The 24,000-nt window shown below is 40.6% G+C and overlaps 1 protein-coding gene across 8 annotated transcripts in view; it reads right to left on the reverse strand.

Annotated features, from left to right (window-relative positions):
- gpatch2 (G patch domain containing 2) overlaps positions 1–24,000 on the reverse strand; it is a 99,185-nt gene that overhangs the window by 32,381 nt on the left and 42,804 nt on the right. For 7 of the 8 annotated variants that reach the window (XM_064341072.1, XM_064341071.1, XM_064341075.1 and 4 more), the window contains exons 6-8: positions 14,192–14,250; positions 13,293–13,332; positions 12,647–12,711 (exon numbers count right to left, since the gene is read on the reverse strand). In XM_064341072.1, the coding sequence (XP_064197142.1) occupies positions 12,647–12,711; positions 13,293–13,332; positions 14,192–14,250 (164 nt within the window). Of the gene's footprint in view, positions 1–8,601; positions 8,684–12,646; positions 12,712–13,292; positions 13,333–14,191; positions 14,251–24,000 lie in introns of all 8 variants that reach the window. The other variant, XM_064341077.1, reaches the window with a different exon arrangement.

Consider the following 24,000-nt stretch of genomic DNA (forward strand, 5'->3'; position numbering starts at 1 on the left):
ACAGGTCGGTCATAAACAGAACATAGCAAGAGGGTAAATATGCGGTGTGTTCTGTTTTTGTTCATCCATCCATCCATTTTCTAACTGCTTACTCCACATCAGGGTCATGGTGGCAACCCCTAACGACTTCCACCAATTCATCTCGGGGGATACCAATGCAATCCCAGGCCAGCCAGAGGACATAATCTCTGCAGGGTATACTGGGTCTGCCCCTGGGTCTCCTTCCAGGTGGCCCTGCCCAGAACACCTCCAAAGGGAGTCACCCAGAAGGCATCCTTTTTAGATGCCCGAACCACCTCAACAATCTCCTTTCAATGTGGAGGAGCAGCGGCTCTACTTTGAGGTCTTCCCGAACAACTGAGCTCTTCACCCTATCAAGGAGAGTAAGCCCTGCTACCCTACAAAGAAACCCCATTTCCACTTATATTTGCGATCTCACTCTTTCAGTCACTACACATAGCTTGTGACCATACATGAGAGTCGGTATGAAGATTAACTGGTAAATCGAGAGCTTTGCCTTTCGGCTCGTTCCGTCTTCACCACCACCATCCGATACAATGCCCGCATTACAGTGGCTGCTGCACCTAGAAGGCGGTCGATCTCTGAATCCCTTTTTCTCTCACTCACCTCCATCTGAGGCAGTTGCCCCCCCTCACTTGAAGGGGACAAACCATATTTTTCCAGGAGAGGCTACAGACTAGGAGGTGCTGATCCTCATCCCGACCACATCATACTCAGCTGCAAACCATTCAAAGGTCACAGTATGATGAGGCCAAGGGGACAACATCATCAGCAAACAGCACAGATGCCAATCCTATGTCCCCAAATTGGACACACTCCACCCCGGGGCTGCACCTTGAGATCCTGTCCCTGAATACCAAGAACAGGAGGGGAAACACAACGGTGGAGTCTTACACCCACTTTGAACAAGCTTGACTTAATGGCGAGAGTGTGAACACAGCTCTCGCTCTGAGTATACAGGGACCAAATTGCTCACAATAGCAGCACTCCTGCAGCACCTCTCACAAGATACCCCGGGGAATATGGTCATATACCTTTTGCAAATTTACAAAACACATATAGACCAGATAGGCAAACTCCTATGCCCCCTCAAATATCTGCAAGAGGGTAAAAAGCTGGTCTGCTGTTCCATGGCCTGGAGGAAACTCGCATTGTTCCTCCTGAATCTGAGGTCTGACTATCGGTCGTAGCCTCCTTTCCAGCACCTTTTCATAGACTTTCCCAGGGAGGCTGAGGAGGGAAATTCCCTGATAGACGGAGCACACCCACCAGTCCCCTTTCTTGAAGATTGGGACCACTGCCCCAGTCTGCCACTCCAAAGTCAGTTCCTGACTTCCACACAACATTGAGGATTCGTGTCAGCCACAAAATGCCAACAATATCCTTCAACATTTCTGGATGAATCTCGTCCACATCTGGTGCTCTGCCACAGAGGAGCTCTCCAACCATCCCAGTGACTTCTGCCACAGAGACAGGATCTGATCCCCTAGATTGATCCAGTTCAGCCTCTTTAACCCTCTGGGGTCGAGCGCTCCGCCGGCAGAGCTCGACAAGATGAAATTAACTTTCGTTTCTATTTGGATGATTAACTTCATGTGCTGTTATCATACAGACGCAACAAAAACGTTGACAGAAACCTTAGAATCGCGACTTTCCAATGTGCCCATTAGCAAATAATATAAATTGTTTTAAATGTTCCAAATTTGATTAATTAGATCATGTATGCTTCGCTAAACTTTACTCATTACTATGTGAATTTTGCTCAGCAGGAAGTCCGCCCAAATCGCATTCACATGTTAACAACATTATAATTACTCTCCATAGAAGGAGACTAAAGGAGGGGCGATGCGAGATCCATGTGAGAAATGTCTGCGAAAGCGGGATAGAATGTCACAGAGTGTCACCTAATTCACTTCTTTTGAGGTGAACATTTCGTTTAATTTTGGAAAATGGTCCGTCCGGAAGCCGACACTGATGAAGAGCGGTGTCATTTCGAACAGCGAACTGATCCAGCTGAGGATCAACTTCATGCGTAAGTATATTTCTTATGATCATATTGGTAAATATGTGTACTGTATTGCAACGTATCTGAAGTGTTTGTAGGAATATCCAGCAATGTGCGCGTTTGTAAATTCCCACACTACGAATGATTCGAACCATTGCATCTCAAAATTATAGGCTAGGCTCTCTGCGTCTGGTTGTGTTAGAAGTTTCAGGTAGACTGTATGTTTTTCGATCATATTCGTAATAAATAGCTCATGCCTGACGTGTAGTGGCGTGGCTAGGATTCTAAAACTGATGTCCTTGCACAATCGATATTAGCATACTCTAAGTAAGTTCGGGAAATAGCAATAAAATAACCACTTAGCTAAACAGACCTAGCCTAGTTCAGATTGAGGCATTGTTATTGATTACATTACATTACATTCATTTAGCAGACGCTTTTATCCAAAGCGACGTACAAAAGTGCATTTTCATGATCGTAGACAACTGCTGAACACGGGTTCAGTAAGGTACAATTACTTATTTTGTAAAGCTATTTCTAGCCGAGAACAAAGAACACTATCCTGGTCTAACATCTGCAAAGCCAAACTAGGCAGAAGAATAAGCTAGAGTATTAGGACAAATACAATTTACCAAGAAGTGCAGGGATGGGGCAACATGTAACAAGTGACAGGAAAAAGGTTTTTTTTTTTTTTTTTTTTTTTTTAATATATATATATATATACACAGCGTGGTGGTGGTTATTCTAGGTATAGTCTGAAGAGATGAGTCTTCAGGCCACGGCGGAAGATGGATAGTGAGGGGGAGGTTCGGAGAGGGACGGGGAGTTCGTTCCACCACTGGGGAGCTAGGGTGGAGAAGCTCTGTGATCCCTTTGGGCGGGTGGGAGGGGTTGCAAGACGCCCTGCTGCCGCAGAGCGGAGTGGTCGAGCAGGCACATAGAATTGAGTCATGTCCTGCAAGTAGATAGGGGCTGTCCTGTTGGCGGCAGTGTAGGCAAGGGTCAGGCTTTGAATCGGATCCTGGCAGCGACCGGTAGCCAGTGAAGTGATCGCAGCAGGGGAGTGACGTGGGAGAATTTGGGGAGGTTGTAGATGAGTCGGGCAGCGGCATTCTGAATCATCTGTAGTGGCTGTATGGCACAAGCTGGCAAGTTTGCAAGGAGAGAGTTGCAATAATCAAGGCGAGAGGTCACCGTAGCCTGGACGAGCAGCTGGGTGGAGTGCGTCGTCAGGTATGGTCGAATCCTCCTGATGTTGTATAGGAGGAATCTGCAGGACCGTGATGTTGCCTTGATGTGCTCCTTGAGGTCCAGCTGGTCATCCAGGACCACCCCCAGGCTCTTTGCAGAGTGAGAGGCAGTCACTGTGGTGCCATCAACCGTGATTGAGAGTTCACGAAGCAAGGAGGTCTTGTACGGGAAGAAGAGCAGCTCAGTTTTGTTGAGGTTGAGCTTCAGATGGTGGCTGGCCATCCAAGTGGAGATGTCAGCCAGGCAGGAAGAGATCTTATCATTGATCTGTGTGGCCGAGGGGGGAAAGAAAAGTAGAGTTGTGTGTCATCTGCATAACAATGATAGGAAAAACCATGTGAATTAATGACTGAACCAAGAGATCTGGTGTATAAGGAGAACAGCAGAGGACCCAGTACAGATCCCTGCGGCACTCCCGTGACAAGTGGATGAGAGGCAGAGGCAGACCCCTTCCAGGTGACCTGGTAGGTCCTATCTGCAAGATAGGAAGAGAACCAAGACAGGGCAGTCCCGGTAATTCCCATCCCAGCCAAGGTGGAGAGGAGTATTTTATGGTTGACCGTGTCAAAAGCTGCAGACAGGTCAAGAAGGATCAGGACAGAGGAGAGGCGTGAGGCTCTTGCAGTGGCAAGTGCCTCCGTCACAGCTAGTAGTGCAGTCTCTGTTGAGTGCCCGGATCGGAAGCCAGACTGGTGAGGGTCTAGCAGGTTGTTCTGATGGAGAAAAGAGGTTAATTGTTTAAGAACTGCTCGTTCGAGGGTTTTGGACAGAAAGGGTAGAAGGGATACGGGTCGATAATTTGTTACATCGGAGGGGTCTAAGGTGGGTTTTTGAGTAGTGGGGTAACACGAGCCGTCTTAAAAACAGAGGGAACATGACCAGAGGAGAGAGAGGAATTAACAATGGAAGACAGATAGGGAAGGAGCTCGCTGGAGATAGATTGGAGAACTTTTGATGGGATGGGGTCAAGTGGACAGGTGGTTGCGCGATGAGAGGTGATGAGTTGTAATACATCAGAGTCCTCCAGCATTTCAAAGGAGGTCAGTGTGGCTGTGGGGTTGTCCTGGGGGTTGGGGGGCTCACTGGATGGGTGAAGGAGTTCCGGATTGTAGCCACCTTTCCTTCAAAGGCGGCCAGAAAGTCATCTGCGGAGAGGGAAGAGGGAGGTGGGGGTGGAGGAGGAATGAGGAGGGAAGAGAAGGTGGAGAATAGTTTACGTGGATTAGAGACACATGCGCTGATCTTGGATTGGAAAAAAGAGGCTTTTGCAGACGTGAGGGCAGATGTAAAAGTCGCCAGCAGGGTATGGTATGCGGTCAGGTCATCAGAGGATCGGGATTTTCTCCACTTTCTCTCTGCAGCCCGCAGTGATGTTCTGCTGGAGCGTAGTGACTCAGTCAGCCATGGGCAGGGGGGTGAGGGGCGTGCTGGTTTGGAGACAAGAGGACAAAGTGAGTCGAGGGACTGAGAGAGGCAGGAGTTGAGGGTGGAGGTGGCAAGGTCAACTGGCAGGTTAGAGAAAGACGCAGGAGGGGGAAGTGTAGACAGAGCAGTGGAGACGAGGGAGGATTGTGACAGAGTAGGGAGATTTCTCCTGAAAGTTACTGTGGGTGAGCTATTGGATGAATTGAGGGGGAGTAAATAGGAGAGGGAGAAAGAAAGAAAGAAGTGGTCTGAGACATGGAGGGGAGTCACTGCAAGTTGGGGAATGGAGCAGCCTCTGGTGAATACAAGGTCTAGTTGGTTACCAGCCTTGTGTGTGGGGGGAGGAGGACAGGGATAGGGCGAAAGACTGGAGGAGTGAGGCAACCCTGGACAGTTGGGAGGTTTCTGGTGGGAGGTTGAAGTCTCCCAGTAGAATAGCAGGAGTGCCATCCTCGGGGAGGGAGCTCAGGAGAGTGTCCAGCTCGTCCAGAAATGAGCCGAGTGGACCTGGAGGGCGGTACAGAACAATAACGTGAAATGTAGAGGGATGAGTTACAGTGATCGCGTGAAATTCAAAGGAGGAGAAAGTAGGGTTAGGACTGGGGAGGACACAGAACTTCCAGGACAAGGAAATGAGTAGACCGGTACCCCCGCCTCGGCCAGAGGCCCTGGGGGTGTGCGAGAAGGAGTATCCCGCAGACAGTGCAGCTGGGGTGGCGGTGTTATCGGGAGTGATCCAGGTTTCCGTGAGAGCCAGGAAGTCAAGAGACTTCGTCTTGGCAAAGGCAGTAATGAAGTCAGCTTTCTGGATGGCTGACTGGCAGTTCCATAATCCACCTGTGACAGTGAATTCCTGAGGTGTGGATAAGGGTGGGTAGATCAAGTTGGTTAAATTACGCCTGCGGTGAACAGACCATTTGGGGCGAGGCAGCGCGCACAAGGGAATGGGGTTTAAAAACATGATAAACTGACGACGAGGCTGCCTATGGCAGCCTCTGCTGAAACTATAAATACCGGGTGACAATTACGTGCTTGCATTAGCTTCATTAGGGCAGATAAGCACCAGGTGAAGCTCCTCGAAATTAGCTCAACAATACGGGGCAGTTAAACACCAATCCCCACACACAGTTTCACTAACGCCTTTAACTAACTAACAACAGCAAGTCAACTACAGATATTCTCAGCTAACGCCCAACTAAGCTTGCTGACTAGCAACAGTTGAGACAAGTTTTAAAAAGATTAGGCTACCTAAATTACACACAACTATGTTCGCTAACTAGCAACAGCAGAAACAAATTAAGTTATGATACGCTTATCTGAATCGCGGGGGACGGCAGAAGCGACGACACAATCAGATGCACACTGTTGAACCACAGATGAACACCACTTAAATAGCACCAGGTGAAGCTCCTCGAAATTAGCTCAACAATACGGGGCAGTTAAACACCAATCCCCACACACAGTTTCACTAACGCCTTTAACTAACTAACAACAGCAAGTCAACTACAGATATTCTCAGCTAACGCCCAACTAAGCTTGCTGACTAGCAACAGTTGAGACAAGTTTTAAAAAAGATTAGGCTACCTAAATTACACACAACTATGTTCGCTAACTAGCAACAGCAGAAACAAATTAAGTTATGATACGCTTATCTGAATCGCGGGGGACGGCAGAAGCGACGACACAATCAGATGCACACTTGATGAGTTGCGTGTAGTGTAGTTGGAATATCAGTGTTTATTTAGTTAAGCTAATGTTTTTTCGTTGATAGCTTGCATTATTTGTAAATGTGTGCTGTATTACATTCTCTGTGTGTTTGTAGGAATATTCACTAATATGCGCGGTTGTAAATTCCCACACTACGAATGATTCTAACCATTGCTTCTCAAAATTATAGGCTACCTCTCTGCGTCTGGTTGTGTTTGTTTGGTTCTTTGTTTGTATATGATGTCACATTTCATAAATTTTGTTTTCATTAGTTAGTGGTTTGTCCCTTTTTTGTAAAGCATATTTAATTTTTACCTGTTGAAGGAAATGTGCTATATAAATAAAGTTTGATTTGATTTCACATTTCCTAACAATTTTGTTTTTATTATATTTGCAGAGATGTTGATCAGGAAACACGGCCTAGTTCACCACTAGCTAAGAGGCCAGGCAGACATTGCAAGAGTACACCAGTCTCATCTCATCTTCCATGCAGTTTACTTCAATAAATGTTCTAAAATCAAAAGTTGTCTTTGTTTCTGTCTTCTAAATGGCTCACTGAGTCTTTGTCTTAGTGGTGGGGAGGCATGCGGCCAGGTGTGAATAGCCTACTTAGCTGGCAGGTATTCCTACTCAATGCATATTCATTACAGAAAGGCCATTTGCCCTCCCATTCTCACCTGGTGTTGAAAAATAGTAGTCACAACACTAACTTTTAGCAATTTATTTTATATTTCTCATTGGATTTGCTAAAATATTTTGTCATCTTTTGATACCCAAGACCTTGAAGAACACATTTCAGTGACCAAAAGTCTTATTCACAATTGTTTAGTGTGTTTTATTACAACATTCCTGTGCATGTTCAAAACTACTGTTTACAGTTTGTGTGTTTTTAGAGCAGTTTACAATCCACACATTATTATGTCCTACTTACTGCTGCCATATTGTTGTAGCTGAGTTTGTGCTGAAAACAAAGATATGAAACACTTTGGAATCACTGTATATAAAGTTGATGAAATTTACACAAATGTCAGAGCATCGCACAATCACCAGTGTGCCTCATTTTACCCTTAGACCCCAGAGAGTTAAAGGAGGGCTTGTCAGTCAGATTCAGGAGTTCCTCATAGTGATCCTTCCACCTTCCAAACTGTGTCCTATTTTCCCCTCCTGAGATGCTGAATTGTTTTCCTGAACCAGTTTAGGGCCATTTGTTAATCCTGAAGCCAATGATTTTCTGTGTTAGAATAATTTTTATTGAGCAAAATAAATAATATTATTGTGGCCAGTTAAAAACTGTGTCAGCAGGGTTTGGTTTTGGCCTGGTGACTTGGGAGGAAGTCATTCCTATCCTGTCACATTACCTTAACCCTAACCATAGACTAGGTACATAATCTGACCTAAATTCTTATTATATTTATTATTAGCATTATTACATATGTTATTATGATCGTCAATTGTGTATATTTGCACTGGTAGTGAAATAAATATAATTATTATTTATAATTGTTATTGTGGTTATCAAGCATTGCTCAGTTTTACATAATTTCAACTGTTCATCTGATTGATATAATATAGTGTTTTAAGATGCTGACCTAGATTCCTGCGCGCACACAACTTGACACTATTTTGTTTGCAATAATCACCACTTTTTGGGGGGTTTTCTGGGATGGCACCTCCAAGTGGTCAAATGTTATAAAACTCAGCATGTGTCCTTGGGTCATTGCAACATGAAGAAGTACCAGTGTGGTGCCAATGGATAATATATTGTTTGACCTGCAACTACTTTTTAAAGACTATTGAAGAAAATGGTCAAAAGAAGCGATACCCAAAATTGCAGCAAGATTGGGCAGTATCTCAATGAGGAGAGGTTTAAATATGTTTTCAACAAAATCCAAGATGGCCAAAAAACAAAATTGATGACAATAAGGCTGAATTGTTTAGCAGCTAGTATCCTTTACTGCAATGGTCCACAACAAGTCATTCATGCACCGGATGCACTGGAACATCGACAAAACTTTTTGGTGGAAGGTGGAATATTGTTTTAATGTCCCCATGCTCTTGGATTTGAGTGCAGCTTTTGATACTGTTGACTATGAAATTCTAATATATAGACTTCAAAATTGGGTTGGCCTCTCGGGTACAGTTTTAAACTGGTTTAGGACATATAACTTCTTTACCTCACTAGGTGATCATACCTGGGAGAAAGTTGACATACTGTGTGGTATTCCTCAGGGGTCCATTCTAGGGCCAGTCCTCTTCAACTTGTACATGCTCCCTCTTGGGAATGTCATTAGAAAACATAACATACATTTTCACAGCTACGCGGATGACACACAACTTTATATCTCCATATCACCTGGGGACATGAGCCCTGTGAACTCCTTGATCAGGTGCATTAATGATATAAATTTGTGGATGTCCCAAAACTTTTTACAATTAAATAAAGAAAAAACAGAGATACTTATTATAGGAGCAAAGGCTCAAAGAGAACATCTGTCACTGAAGAGCAAACATCAAGTTACAAACCTGGGAGTAATCATGGATGCCGACCTTAATTTTGAAGCCCATGTTAGAGATGTCACTAAATCAGCTTTTTATCACTTAAAAAACATTGCTAAGGTGCAGGGTTTTATTTCACAGCCTGATTCAGAGAAACTAGTACATGCTTTTATTAATAGCAGGCTTGATTATAGTAATGCTCTTTTTTCTGGCCTCCCCAAAAAAACTATTGGTCGATTACAACTCATACAAAATGCAGCAGCACGAATTCTGACCAGGACCAGAAAGAAAGCACATATTACACCTATTTTAAAACCTTTACATTGGCTTCCTGTCAGTTTTAGAATTGATTTTAAAATTATTTTATTAGTTTACAAATACCTAAATGGTTCAGCACCTGAGTACATGTCTGACATGCTTCAGAGGTATGAACACATCAGGTCCCTTAGGTCCTCTCGTACCGGCCTTCTGGTTGTTCCAGAAGTAACGACTAAAAAGGCTGGGGAGGCAGCTTTTAGCTTCTATGCCCCCAGCCGTTGGAACACCCTGCCGGAGGATCTGAGGAACACAGAAACAGATGGTTTTAAACGGAAATTAAAAAAATACCTCTTTAGTATGGCCTTTACATAGAATGCTCTTATATGCCCCTGATTTGTAAACTAAAAATTTTACATTTTAAATTTTGAATTAAAAATTTTTTTATTTAATTTTATTTATTTTATGTTGTTTTATTTAGCTCTCTCAGTATAATGTTTTTGGTATCTCTATTTGTACTGTTTTCTATTTTCTCCACTGTAACACTTTTTAATTACTTTTTTCTTATTTTTATGTACAACACATTGAGCTGCATCACTTGTATGAAATGAGCTCTATAAATAAAATTAGATTGATGCAAGAAATCATTACATACTGTAGAGTACAGAAAAACAGTTCATGATTACGCATTTATTTGTTTATCTGATATCAATGATTCATCTTAAACCATCATAAGCGGCAAATGTATGTGCTTTATAATAAACAAAAAGCATTTTACTCATTTTTGAAGAGATTTTTGATATGTTTCTGGACCCCTAGATATTTTAGACCCCTATACTGACAGAAAGCTTATAATTGCCATGTAATTGTAATTGAAAATGGGAGAAAAGTGAGTTTCTTGAGTCAAAATAGTTGATTTGTAGTGAAATACATTATTATGTTGTGATTTACAGCAATGAACAATTTAGACATTTTGGATAGATTTGGCAACACTGGGTACACTGCTTACTTTTTGATTCATAGATCTTCAGTAGTTCTGCATATCACCCTTAGATTTTGCGCACTTGTGGTCAAGGAAGTTTTGATCCAGGACATGTTTAGTTTAACCTGCTATGCATATATATATATATATATATATATATATATATATATATATATATATATATAGCAGGTTATATATAAATACAATTCCTGAATATATAAATGTAATTCTGAATATATAAATTCAATTCCTGAATATATAAATGTAACTCAGTTTATACTCAGGCATATCACAAGTCGTTTTTATTTTTTGAATAATTTCTTTTTTTTTTCTTCATAGGCTACTGAGTGAGCAAAACAAGTTTAACATTAGCATCAGTAAAATTTTACAGTACAATCAAAGATAATCAAACAAAAACGTTAAATAATTGCTGCTGTCTTCTTTCTGTTTGTTCAAGACGATCAGTGACTGCATTCAATAAGTCATTTAGTGATGCGCAAAGACGGACCAATAAAGACCAACTTGCATTTGCAGTTGGGAAACCATTAAGAGCTATCCTAAAAGCCAAAATGATATTGATATGGTCCTCAAGATGTCTTGATGTTGTTTCTAATATATTTACATTTGCTTGGTCATTGGCAAAATAAAAAAGAAAATGATCTAATTCTGTAAAATAATTGCGTAAATCTGCCATGTTGATCACATAAATGTACCAAAATTCTCTAACTGTGGTAATGAAACACCTAATAGGCAAATAAATGCTGGTGGTGCCAATTGATCATGTGACTGATTTAGGACCTCAACATGATGTCCAGAGATATTCCTGAGACAAAAGTTCTATATTTATATATTCGGGTTAATATTTATATATTCTGAGTTACAATTATATATTCAGGAATTATATTTATATATTCAGAATTACATTTATATATGCAGGAATTATATTCATATATTGAGACTTACATTTATATATTCATTCTTATATTTATATATTCGGGAATTGAATTTATATATTCAGAGTTACATTTATATTCAGGAATTGTATTTATATATTCAGCATTACATTTATATATTTGGGAATTGAATTTATATATTCAGAGTTACATTCATATATTCAGGAACTATATTTACATATTTGGGCTTACATTTATACATTTCCTGTTTTGCCCCTCATTATATATATATATATATATATATTCCATATATATTCCAAGCCTCTGTGATGCTCACACCTGGAGTTATAAAGCTTTAAATAGGGTACCCTCTAAATGGGCATGGATTGGTCAGATTTCACATCTGCGCAAAAGGGGTTAAAATGTGTTGCTCATAAAATTCAAAATGGCACACATGAGGATTGTAGACCGAATGGTTCAAAAGTTACAGCCAAAAGTTTAAGTCCAAATTTGGTCTGATGGCGGCACTAGATGGGCTAATGTACTGAAGTGCAACTTCTATAGGTGCACTATTGAGAGTATCCTGACCAGCTGCATCACCACTTGGTATGGCAAATGCACCGCCCTCAACCGTAAGGCACTACAGAGGGTGGTGAAAACAGCCCAGCACATCACCAGGACGGAGCTGCCAACCATGGAGGGTCTCTATACCCAGTGGTGCAGGAAGAAGGCCAACAGGATCACCAGAGACCCCAGCCACCCCAGTCACAAATTGTTCTGTCTGCTACCGTCTGGCAGACGGTACCGGAGCATCCGGACCTGCACCACCAGGCTCAGGGACAGCGTCATCCCGCAAGCCATAAGACTGCTGAACTCCTGAGCACCGGCACCCACCACACCACATACACCCCCAACACACACTTACACATTCATCTCTTGCTTTCTCTCACACACACACACACACACACACACACATTCATCTCTCTCAACCCCCCTCTCTCTCTCTGAATACTGAATACTGAATACACACACACATACTATCTGCACACCCTGCCTGCTCTGTTCTGTTGCACACGGCACATTGACACTTTACTTACTGCTGTCACTTTACTTACTTGTCACTTACTACTGCTGTCACTTTACTTACTGCCATGGTAACGCCACTACTGTTACACACTTCCTTTATTTTTATTCTATATTTATTTTATTCCAACCTCACCTCATTACTGCCCTATTTGTACCTTTTGCTAATTTTACTTTTTACTTTTATATTATATATATTTTTATTTATTTAAATTTTTAGTGTGTATTGTACAAGGGGTCCTGAGACCTAAGAATTTCATTGCTAACAACTGCTTCACTGTAATCGTTGTGTATATGACAATACAAGAACTTTAACTTGAACCCAAATTTGGTGAGGTGATACCTTGGATTGCCCACTGTCAGTGTGCTAAATTTCACAAAAATCAACAAAGTGGTTCTAAGGACTGCCATAAACTGGTGGAAAAATAATAATAGAGAAAAAACTATCAAATACAATAGGTGCTTGGCCTGTAATGATTAGAGATTACCAGAGGATACCACAGAAGAAGACAGACATGCAGTCCTTACCTGTTGGCAGTTTTTAATGAGCAGCTATGGCGGTGGCCTCGGTCTGTTCGTGTGTCCCATAGTAGCTGTGCAGACAGATGCATGTTTGCGGTTAGCAGGGAGTCCGCCTCACTGTACCAGGCACTTTTTTTTTATCAGTGTGTAAGTTTTGCCAACTTAGTCAGTGGATGGTGGACAAGTGCTTCTTCCTTCCTGCTACTTGACATGCAGGCACTCTCGAGTTTGACAGTTATACTGTTTGTATTACTGTGATTACTAGATCAAAGTAGCTAGGAAAAATTAATCTCAATTACATTGGCCGAAGAGTTACGAATGATAACCAAATGCTTAAAGCCAAGTACTCTCGCCAGCACACTCAGGGAGACATGATGCTATGAGAAGATTCCTATTATAAGACGTTTGTCTTGTGATAGGCTACACAGACCACAAGTAGCTAGGTACATATGATCTTGCTGATTAAGTACACCCATGCTGACAAGGCTCAAATAGAAAATTATTAACATGTTTAATGGCCAATCATTTGAAAGCAGGTACTGCATTACCTGGCAAAATCCAGCCAAATCACTTCACACTTTTGACTCAATTGTATTTTTAAATGAATCAGCTTATAGCTCGGAGTTCATCAATAAAAAGTAAGTCAGCTTACCTGCCCATGTTCCCTCCTGGTTCCAGGACTATACCATGGGCTGTGAAAACACATTAATTAAATTTGAAGGTAATGCATCTTGCTTTGAACTCTGTTACATGAATACTTAAATATTTCTGCGTTGAGCCAATAGCAACCTGATGACTTTAGAGTGGCAAGTATTAATCTACAGTTCACTACATGGGTATTAGCATGCTTCAGCAGCAGGGACCTTGAATACATTTTAATCACAGCAAATAATTCCAACAAATTTTCCCTGACGGAATGTTGGGCATGTATTGTGAAATTATGCAGACGCACTTATCCAGAGTCATGTATGTCCAGAGGTTGTATGCATGCATATTATCCCATTATTCTTCAAATAATTATGTTTAATTATTTTTGGTTCGAACTATTTCCCATAGCACATGCAACTTGAGACTGTGTTCAAGGGAAGACGTACTGGCACAATATACAAACAGCAATTTATGTTTGTTTATAAATTATATAAAATAAATGTGTTCATACAAACAGCCTCTGGAAACATACAGTATCATAACTGTGCAAGTTGCTTTGGAGTTACTTCAAGTGTAGTTTCTTGGTTTAGACAACAAACCCCCAAATGCCTAATACCTGAAATAGTAAAGCTGGGAATTCACGATCATCTCTAAATATCTAAAATATCCTTCATCACACATAAAAACCAGTCTTTGCCAATTCAAAACATACACTAAAACTGAAATAATATGAAAAACCCCAGAAAATCAACTAGGTCCATCCAATCATTGACCTTGCTACTACTTTGTTATACCACTGGCACAATACCCATTCCTTAATACTCCCTTGTTTCCCCTTTGATAAATGTGTACCAGTACTAAAGGTCAGGAGGTAAAGGGATGACAAAGGCAAATGCTACTCACTCATGGTGGGGATCCTGGGAGAGCCGCGCTAGCCTCTCAGTACAGCCAGGAGAGCTGCTCTGGGGTTGTGGTCGGGGGTTACGGGGAAGAAAAGAGAGAAATTAATAAACACACAGTACAAGTGAGAGGAGGCAGCTGAGGTGTGTGTATTAGCGTGGACTTAAAAATAAATGCAAGTGTTTTTATTTTGTTTTGTTGTTTTTTTATTTTTTGGAAAGTCACAATTTTTAAGGACATGAATAGGCTTAACACTTGAATTTATTTGTAACAAACATATTACATATATTGTACAAGGGCTTCCAGGTTCACATTTGCTTCACACCTTGCAATTTACTCCATGTTCAATTTAATAATGATTATGATGATGACAATGATAATGATAAATTACTACTTGTACAGCACTTTTTGGTGATGGACTGCAACTCACTTCACTAATATTTAGCCTTTTACACGTTAATTAAATGAGCTATTATTTGCACAGGAAATGTTAATCTTGTTTACCCATTTTTATACTGTCTGAAGAAAATAAACATGGTGTTAACAGAGACAAGGCTAATTTCACAGGCACAATTTGTTATACACCTACAGCTGCATCTGTAAAGAAACTAGAAATACCGCCTCGCGGTTGTATTCCTCCACCAACCAGTAGCCAGCTTGGATATAAAATGTCATCACTTCATCATTTTATCCTATTATATATTTGTGTGAAACTTTTCATAATTAGCGCATGAATTCTTGAGTTATGGCCAAAAACGTGTTTTGTGAGGTCACAGTGACCTTGACCTTTGACCACCAAAATCTAATCAGTTCATCCTTGAGTTCAAGTGGACGTTTGTGCCAAATGTGAAGAAATTCCCTGAAAAGGCATTCCTGAGATATCGCGTTCACGAGAATCGAGACGGAGGGACGGACGGACAGAAGGATGGACAGACGGACGGACAACCCGAAACCATAATGCCTCCGGCCACGGCTGTGCCATCGTGGAGGCATAAAAATGGTTGAAATACAAAAATAAGGAGGGAGCTCATGTGGCAGGTGCTATGGGCAGTTGCATCAGCCAAAAGTTACAGTATGTGCTGAATTCAATACCATGCAGTGAAGGCCTGAGGCAGACTGGATATCTGATTACAAGACACACAAAAATAAAAGGAAATTTCTAAAAGAATGTTAAAAAAAACATTCTTCTTGAACGTCCAGTGCAAACTTGAATGCTAACTGTATGCACTGCTAAATTCTTTCTAATTCTGAAAACATGTTTTAATCTCAATGAAGCTATCCTAAATAAAGAAAGGAATCAACAAATATATAAACAAACAAACAAACAAATAAACAGACAGCAACCAGAATTTTAGAAAGAACATTTGATGTTCTGGCTAGTGTTGGGACAGTAACTTAAAAATATGGGGGTGGATTACAATATTCTTTAAAGACATAAATCATTAAATACCTGATTCCATGGAATTGAAACATCTAAAACATACTCAAAACTATCAAGAATTTTGCTATTAAGGCTGTAAGTCTTAAATAAAATGTACTTTGTAAAGTGACGTGACGCCATATCTTGATAGTACTTCTGGAATTCTGCAAGGAATATCTGTTCTACACTGAATGGATAAGGCAGGGACACTTACCATCAAATATTTCATGATACTCATTTCAACAAACTTCAAGGGAGACTATCAAAAGGTGTAACACACAAACACAAAAGGCACACAGACATGTCAAGTTTAAGAACTGGAATACTGTGTGTGGTTTGAGACTGCCATTACAGCTATAGAATCCTTATAAATATTGTGGCTAGGGTGCTTGGAACACCAATCTCAGCAGAAGCAGACTGTCTGTACCTAGCCCCCTTCTTCTGGAGCAAACAGTGATGAACAGTGGTCAAGCAGCATAGACACTTGTATTTTGACAGCTTTCAGTGAACCTCCCCAGGCAGCTAAGTAGAGAGAAAATAAATTATGCCAATGTAGAAAAGTATAGTAATTATTCAAGATAATTATTGTTACTTAGCAGACAATGCAGTCTACTTAGACAGCTATGTCCTTTTTATCAACCTTAGCTCTACTTTTAATATGATGAAAACCCATATTCTTTTGCAGAGGCTTCTAGATCTTGGTGTCAAAGTATGTATTATCCACTGGATAAGAGCTTTTCTTTTTGATTGCCCTGAGTTGTTATTGATTGAAAAACATCAGGTGACATCAAAAATACAGGGTCACCACAGGGGACAATTCTATAATATCTTCAATGAGTTTCAAACCCATTTTTAAAAATGTAGTCTATTTAAGTATGTAGAAAAAAATAAGGTTCAGACAGCAACACACCCTCTAAAGTATTTATTGAACCACAAGACGCTAACGTGTTTCAGGGATAAACTAAAGCCCAGAGTGTAAAGACAAAGTGATCACAACAGTAATATGTCATCAAGCTGTAGGGCCATATGGATAGACCTGTGCATAAGGCAATGACACTTAAAGTGGCAATGTAACATTGTAAATAGTGTATGTCTCACTGTTTAACAAGAGTCCAATAGGATCGTTTTCAGTTACAAATGTTTGATGAATATTAAAAAACATATGAATAGGGAAAACACGATTATTAAAATGCACAATTTTACTTAGCATAACAGTTTTCATTAACATACAAATTCATAAATATTTATCGAATTGCAATTGCTACACAAAGGGACAGTTCATGAGTGCTATAAATCCATTATATACTGTTGACAAACAAGAAAAGTGGTTTCAAAATACATGATCATTGAAGCCAAATATAGGGATTATGACTAGAGTACATCATAAATATCAAATCATACAATGTTTATAAATATCTTATTTAAAAATCTTATTAAAAATCATGGTTTTTAAGAAACCTAATTTTGGGGCCGTCGGGGTAGTGTAGAGGTATAAGCACTCGCCTACCACCGCAGCGAACCGAGTACAATCCCCAGCAGCGGTACTTTCGGCTTGGTCAGATGTTCCTACGAACACAATTGGCTGTGTTCGCGGGTGGGAAGCCGGTGAGGGTATGAGTCCTGATTGTTGCATAAGTGACTCCTACTGGTTGGTCAGGGTGCCTGTTCAGCAGGGAGGGGATCTGGGGGCGATAGTGTGAACCTCCGGGCACGTTACGCTCTCCCAGTGAAACTCCTCGCTGTCAGTTGAAAAGAAGCGGCTGGCGACTCCACATGTATTGGAGGCATGTGGTAGTCTACACCTTCCCGAGACTGACAGAGGATAGCGCATCGACCAGGACTGTGATACACACGGGGAATTGGTATAACGACTAAATTGGGGAGAACATGGCAAAAAAAAAACAAAAAAAAAAACGTCTTTTTTTACTGCAGAGCATTATAGTACATAGTTAAGATTAACTATAACAATACTGGACTCTGATGAAGAACAGACTCTAGAATTATAACACATACACTACCGGTCAAAAGTTTTAGAACACCTTGTAGGATATGTAGTGTTTAGATTTTGGCCTTAGAGAGGGAAACAGTGAACAAAAAATGTGGCCTGGCCTCCCCATCACATGCACCAAAGCACATGTGACTGGGGCAATTTTAAATTCAACTGATACCCTAATCTAGGGTGACAACCTATGGGTCTCACCTCAGAAGAGACAAACCAGATGACACAGGACACCATATCGGGGGTTGGAGACCCTGCATGCCTAACATTTCCCATTACTTTTAGTTTGAATGCAATCTTTAGGTAGGCCAGTCCTTGCCATAAATTAGTCTGACCCCCCTTCCCTTCTCTCCTAATCCTTAACCCGGCATCACCCAATTAGGGCAGACATCCTCAAGCCATGCTGGGTAAGGTATTTAAGATTGCCACAGGAAAATGTTTATGTGTTGCGTTTGGTTTCAGAGCCTGGAAGAATAAGAGTCTTCATCTTTTTATTTTGGTGGTGGTTCCTTGGTTGTGTCCTTGTAGCTGGTTTCCTTTCATCCTGTGGCGCTTATACTGGAAGTGGGTGATACTTTGGCAAGGTCTGGCTTATCCGTTTCTCTCTCTCTCTCTCTCTATCTCTCTATTTTCTGGTATTTCTAGATTAGTTGTTTAATGTTTTGCTGTATGTCTCCTGTTGAGTAATTTAGAAGTAGTGTGCCTGCATTCAAAAAAGAATGTATGTTTTCAATTCATTAATATAATTGACTGCTTCTTATTGAATTCAATTATTTAATCTGAAAACCTGATATACAGCTTGTTTTGACTTGTTGGTTGATTCCACCAGTTTTCTGTAGACTGACCTATCAAAGAATTTGGCGATTTAACTGATAATTCTAATTTTAATTATTACATAATTATTAAATTACATCTAATAAAATATATTTTACATGCAGGTTAAGTGAGGGGTTCTAGCATGCAATATCACTTGGTTCAACATTCAGAGTGCTGAACATCTTAACAAAGACATTGACTGTTGGAACCGCTGGATTTAGAAAATAGACATTGTGGTGTGGGGATGGCTGGTTTAAGCAGCCACACCTGCCCTGGGTCAAGCTAATTAGACCTGGCCAATTAGATAATTGGTTAAGAATTAGATAATTGGCCAGGCTAATTGGACCCGGGAGCAGGAGTGGCTGCACCTGTGCGTAGTGAGGTAATCAGTGCGCACAGGTTAAATCTGCCATCCCCACTCACACGAGGGAGCCTCTCTGTCATGACAGTGTTTTAACATCTGCTCACTTTGGCTGTAACATCTTGCCAACCCTCGTAAATAAATCTGGACTGCTTGAACATCATCTCCCTGTGTCTCTGTGCTGGAGGGCCCCTAGGAAAGCCACTTCGGTGGCCTGTGGCAGGCGTGTTTGCCACAGACATATTTTTAATTAATCCTTACTTGTCCGACAACCTCCATTTTTCCAGTTTTATTTAAATTTAAGCAGTTCAAGTCCAGTGAACGACCTGAAATGGTACAAAGGTAAGTGAAAAAAAACTGAAAAATAATGTAAATATCAAAGTTATAAAAAAGGCCTTTTTCAGGGAACAAGTAATGGGTAAACAACATACAGCTTTTCTGCAGCAATGGATGTAAATCAAGCCTTGAAAGTTGATGCATACAATTCCTACAGGTGTCCCAACTTTTGTTGATTATTACAAACCCTCTGGCAGTATAAAATCAGTGTTGGAACAGACTGTATTACACCCTGTACTACACCCTCCAAAACATTATTTGGATGTTACACTGCAGGAAGTAGTATATTGCTATCATAATGGCGAGAAAAAGGCAATTAACAAAGAAAGACAGACAGGCCATTATAACCCTTAAAAGTGTAGATCTTTCCTTTGGAGAAATTGCAAAGCAAGCCACGGTGTCTCTTTTGCTGGATCCAGAGTTGGTGATTGGCACCCTGATCCACATGGGCCACCACAGCATTTTGCAGTTCCATGCAATACCCTCTAGTCAACGCCTAGTTGGTCTGGGGTTCATCCTACAGTAAGATAATGACCCAGAACATATCTCCAGGCTATGTCAGAACTATTTTAGAAGAAAAGAACGAGACGGTAGGCTTCAAATAATGGAATAGCCAGCACAGTCTCCGAACTTAAACCCCATCTAGCTGGTTTGGGTTGAACTGGACAGAAGAGTGAAAGCAAAGTAACCTGCAAGTGCAACACATTTGTGGGAACTTCGGAAACAGTGTTGGGAAGATCTTTCCAAACAATATTTGATTTCCATTGCAGAATGAATGCCACAAGTGTGTTCAGCTGTTATATCTGTGAAAGGTGGCTACTGTGGGGCGACATAGCTCAGGAGGTAAGTTGTCTGGCAGTCGGAGGGTTGCCAGTTCGATCCCCCGCCTTGGGCATGTCGAAGTGTCCCTGAGCAAGACACCTAACCCCTAATTGGTCCCAATGACCTGATTGGTACCTTGCATGGCAGACCTTCACCGTTGGTGTGTGTGTGAATGAGAGGCATCAATTGTAAAGTGCTTTGGATAAAAGCACTATATAAATGCAGTCCATTTACCATTTTACTATTCCATTTACTTTGATGAGTAAAACAATTTGAATAAATTGTTTTAAACAGAACGATTCCATGATTTCTTTTTTATCTCCAATTGTTTATTTGTTCTATCCTTTAATTTCAGAGTACATTGAGACAACTGCGTAAATTTCAATAAACTGGAAACTGGAAAAATGGTTGTGTTCGAAAACTTTTGATCGGTAGTGTACATTAGGAAGACATAAAACCATGATCAACATCATCATTTAAACCAAGAGGTTTGATTGTACACTCCTGGGGAAAAAAAATGGGCCAAGCCCAAAATGGCAAAATATTAAGCTTTTAATGGTCTTAACAACAAATCATTGGTCAGAAAATGAGCAAGAATTAAACAAATGCACTCCTGAGACCTTCTGTGCCACCATTTGCTCATTTACTTTTGTTGCAGTGAACTGTTTGGGGAAAAGCTAGAAACAGGGAAATTCACTTATATAGTCTTCTTGTACGCAAAGGTAAAAATATGATAATGATTAAAATGTTTGATGTAAAAATATTTTCTAAGATTTTTTTTTTCTTAAAAGATTAGTCATTATTTGGTTATCTGCCACACCTGATGCAGCCCATCAAGGGCCTGACAACAAGCTCATAAATGGAACCAGGATTGATAGAGAAGGGAGAGATCTACAGTATGCAGTGCTGTGAGTCCCACGGTAAAGGAGCGAGAAAATCTGCTCCAAAAAAAGCAAAATATCATCAGCAGGGATTGCTGTCAGAAACTGCGTAGCTGGTCTTCGTCAGGCCAACTGTAGCTATTCTGAAATTTACAAGACCCTAAAGGCAGAGGAAATACCTATTTCTCTATCAGCTATTAAGAGAATAGGTCAACGCTTTGAAACACAGGTAATGTTGCCAGAAAGAAAGGATCTGGAAGGCCCAAAGCCTCATCATGCAGGGATGACCACCTGCTGAAATTTACAGTTCTCAAAGACAGGAAAAAAAGCCTACAAAAACTGTCAGCAGAATTCAAGACCTCAGAAAACAAGACTCTTTCGAGAAGAACAATAACCAGAAGGTTATCTAATGCAGGTTTTGTGTCTAGAAGATGTATTAAAAAGCTATTGCTGTCTCAGAAAAACATCAAAGACAGAATGAAGTTTTTGGCAGAATATGGAAAGTTTGATTCAGAGTGGTTCAGCAGAGTTGTGTGGAGTGATGAGTCACGAGTTGCATGGTGATGCTCCAGAGAGGTGTCTTCGAAGATCTGGTGAGAAATACAATAGTGAATGCACCTCTACCACAGTTAAGCATGGAGGAAGAGGTGTCATGATGTGGGGAGCCTTTTCAGCTGCTGGTACTGGTGAGCTGCTTCACTGTGAAAAGTCAATTAATGCTTTGGAATACAGGAGAATATTGCAGAAAGGCTTGCTTCCCACAATTGAAAAGTGGTTTTTAAAGAGGATTGATCAGATGTTATTTTTCAACAAGACAATGCTCCTGCCCACACTGCAGAGACCACCAAAAAGTGGCTTGAGTACAAGTCCATCAGGCTCATGTTTTGGCCTGGTCAGAGTCAAGATTTGAAACCTATAGAGAATATTTGGTCTCACATTAAACACAAACTAACCGGGACACATTTTTCAACTACTCATCAACTGTTTGAACCAATCAACATTGAATGGAACAATATTGACTCTTCTTTCTGTAAAAAGCTGTCCGCAAGTTTACCCACAAGGCTTAAACATTTAAAGAAATCAAAAGGAAAAGCTATCCCATACTAAGTTACTTTATCTATTTGTTTAATTCTTGCTAATTTCCTGACCAATGATTTGTTGTTAAGACCATTAAAAGCTTAATATTTTGCCATTTTGGGCTTGGCCCATTTTTTTGCCCAGGAGTGTATGAAGCGGCAAAATCCAGTAGGCTTCCCTTTTCAGTAATAGCTTAATATCTCCACCTCTTTCTAGAAGTTTAACTTGCTCCAAATCTATGAACCGAAGAGCATGAGAGGGTGGCCTGCAAGCATAAGCATAATGTTTTGCAACAGCCGTCCGTGTTACCATTTCTAATAATCCCCTTGTGCTCTGCTATGCAGGGTTTTAAAGCATCATTTGTTTTGCCAAGAAAAGACATGCTCTTCTTACTTGATTCAATAGCTAATTATATTCAGTGGAAAAATACATTTTCGGTCTATCGTTGTGTTTTTACTTTTTATTAGGAGAGAGGTTCTACTCTTACATATGCCTCATCCAGTGCAGTGGATTGAACTTGATTGTTGTAACCTCAATTTTAAAATTAGTTGTATATGGATATAGCTTTCAATTCAAAATCCTCTTCTGTGCTACAGTTCCTTCCAGCTCACAGGAACTGGCATAGTGGAACGTTCCGGATGTGGTAGTGGAGGGGGTACCCTATTTAAAGCTTTATAACTCCAGATGTGAAGACCACAGAGACTTTAAAAATGGCTTAAATGAAGCAAGACATTTGTACCATTTACAATACTAACTTAGATTAGTTTATATTCATAATTTTGGAATAAATAAAGTGCCACAAATGCAATTGTCTAGGCAGCATTTCATTAGTTTGCAATGAAATACTCAGAGATTGCATATATACAGCAGGTTAAAATACACATGACCTGGATCGAAAACTCCTTTACCACAAGTTCATAAAATCTAAGGGTGGATATGTAGAACTACTAAAGGTCTATGAAGCAAAAACTAAGCAGTGTACCCAGCGTCTCCAAATCTATCCAAAATGTCTAAATTATGCATTGCTGTAAATCACAACATATTCACGTATTTCACTACAGATCAACTGTTTTGACTCAAGAAACTCATTGTTGCATCATTTTCAAGTGGGAATTACAAGCTTTCCGTCAGTGCAGTGGTCTAAAATATCTAGGGGTCCAAAAACATATCCAAAATCTCTCCAGAAATGAATAAAATGCTTTTTGTACATTAAAAAGCATATAAATGAGCCCCTTATGAAGGTTACAATAATGCAAAAACATTGTCACACAATGTGGTAAAGTACCTAAAGGTGTAATAATTAACTCTCGTATGTATTTCTGTACTCTGCAGTATGTAATGTTTTCTTGTATGGGGATGGGACATGAAAACAATCTTCAATCGTCCACCACATTTTGGCAATGTTCCAACTCTCACATCATAACTGTTGCATGCATCAAAAAAACTACTACGCTACCAACGAACGCTTACATTACAGTGTGAAATATCCTCATTATAAAATACCATTAACCTATTTAAAGACACTCAATTTCAAATATAACGTATATACCCGAAGTATTTTGAGCAGTACTTCTTACATTGCGATGATGAAATCTTATCTGTGTTCAGCAGATAAGATAAGATAAGATATTTTTTTCTCTTCCTGCTCTCAACGAAGGCGGACGCTTTTTCCTCTGCTCCCTCCCTGCCCTTATCTGCCCCTGCTTGCTGCTCTCTTGTCTTGTGCTGCGTCTGTCTGAACTATCCGGAGCCTCTCTCTGCATTTCTCTCCGAAACCTAAAAGCATGGATCTGATCAACTGGTCTCTCAACGCAATTGATAGTATTTTCTCGACGAGAAGAACGGGTCAGGGAGAGCCCTCTTGCCCTGACGGAACGTTTGCAGCCGGATACACGATGGACTCCTGGAACGAGTGGAGGGTCATGAGCCTGTCGATTCTTTCCGTTGAGGATGTTGAAGACGTTTACTTAATTGGAATTATGATAACAGGCTTTCTGCTGTTTGGAGCTGGCAGCATCCTGATTTATCGCAAAATGCCGAAGGCGTTGGCAGCACTAATTGGGAAGCTGCCCGCCATTGAGGGAATGGGCAGGGCTGTCA

This window comes from Anguilla rostrata, chromosome 6 (genome assembly GCF_018555375.3).
Source record: "Anguilla rostrata isolate EN2019 chromosome 6, ASM1855537v3, whole genome shotgun sequence".
Lineage (NCBI taxonomy): Eukaryota > Metazoa > Chordata > Actinopteri > Anguilliformes > Anguillidae > Anguilla > Anguilla rostrata.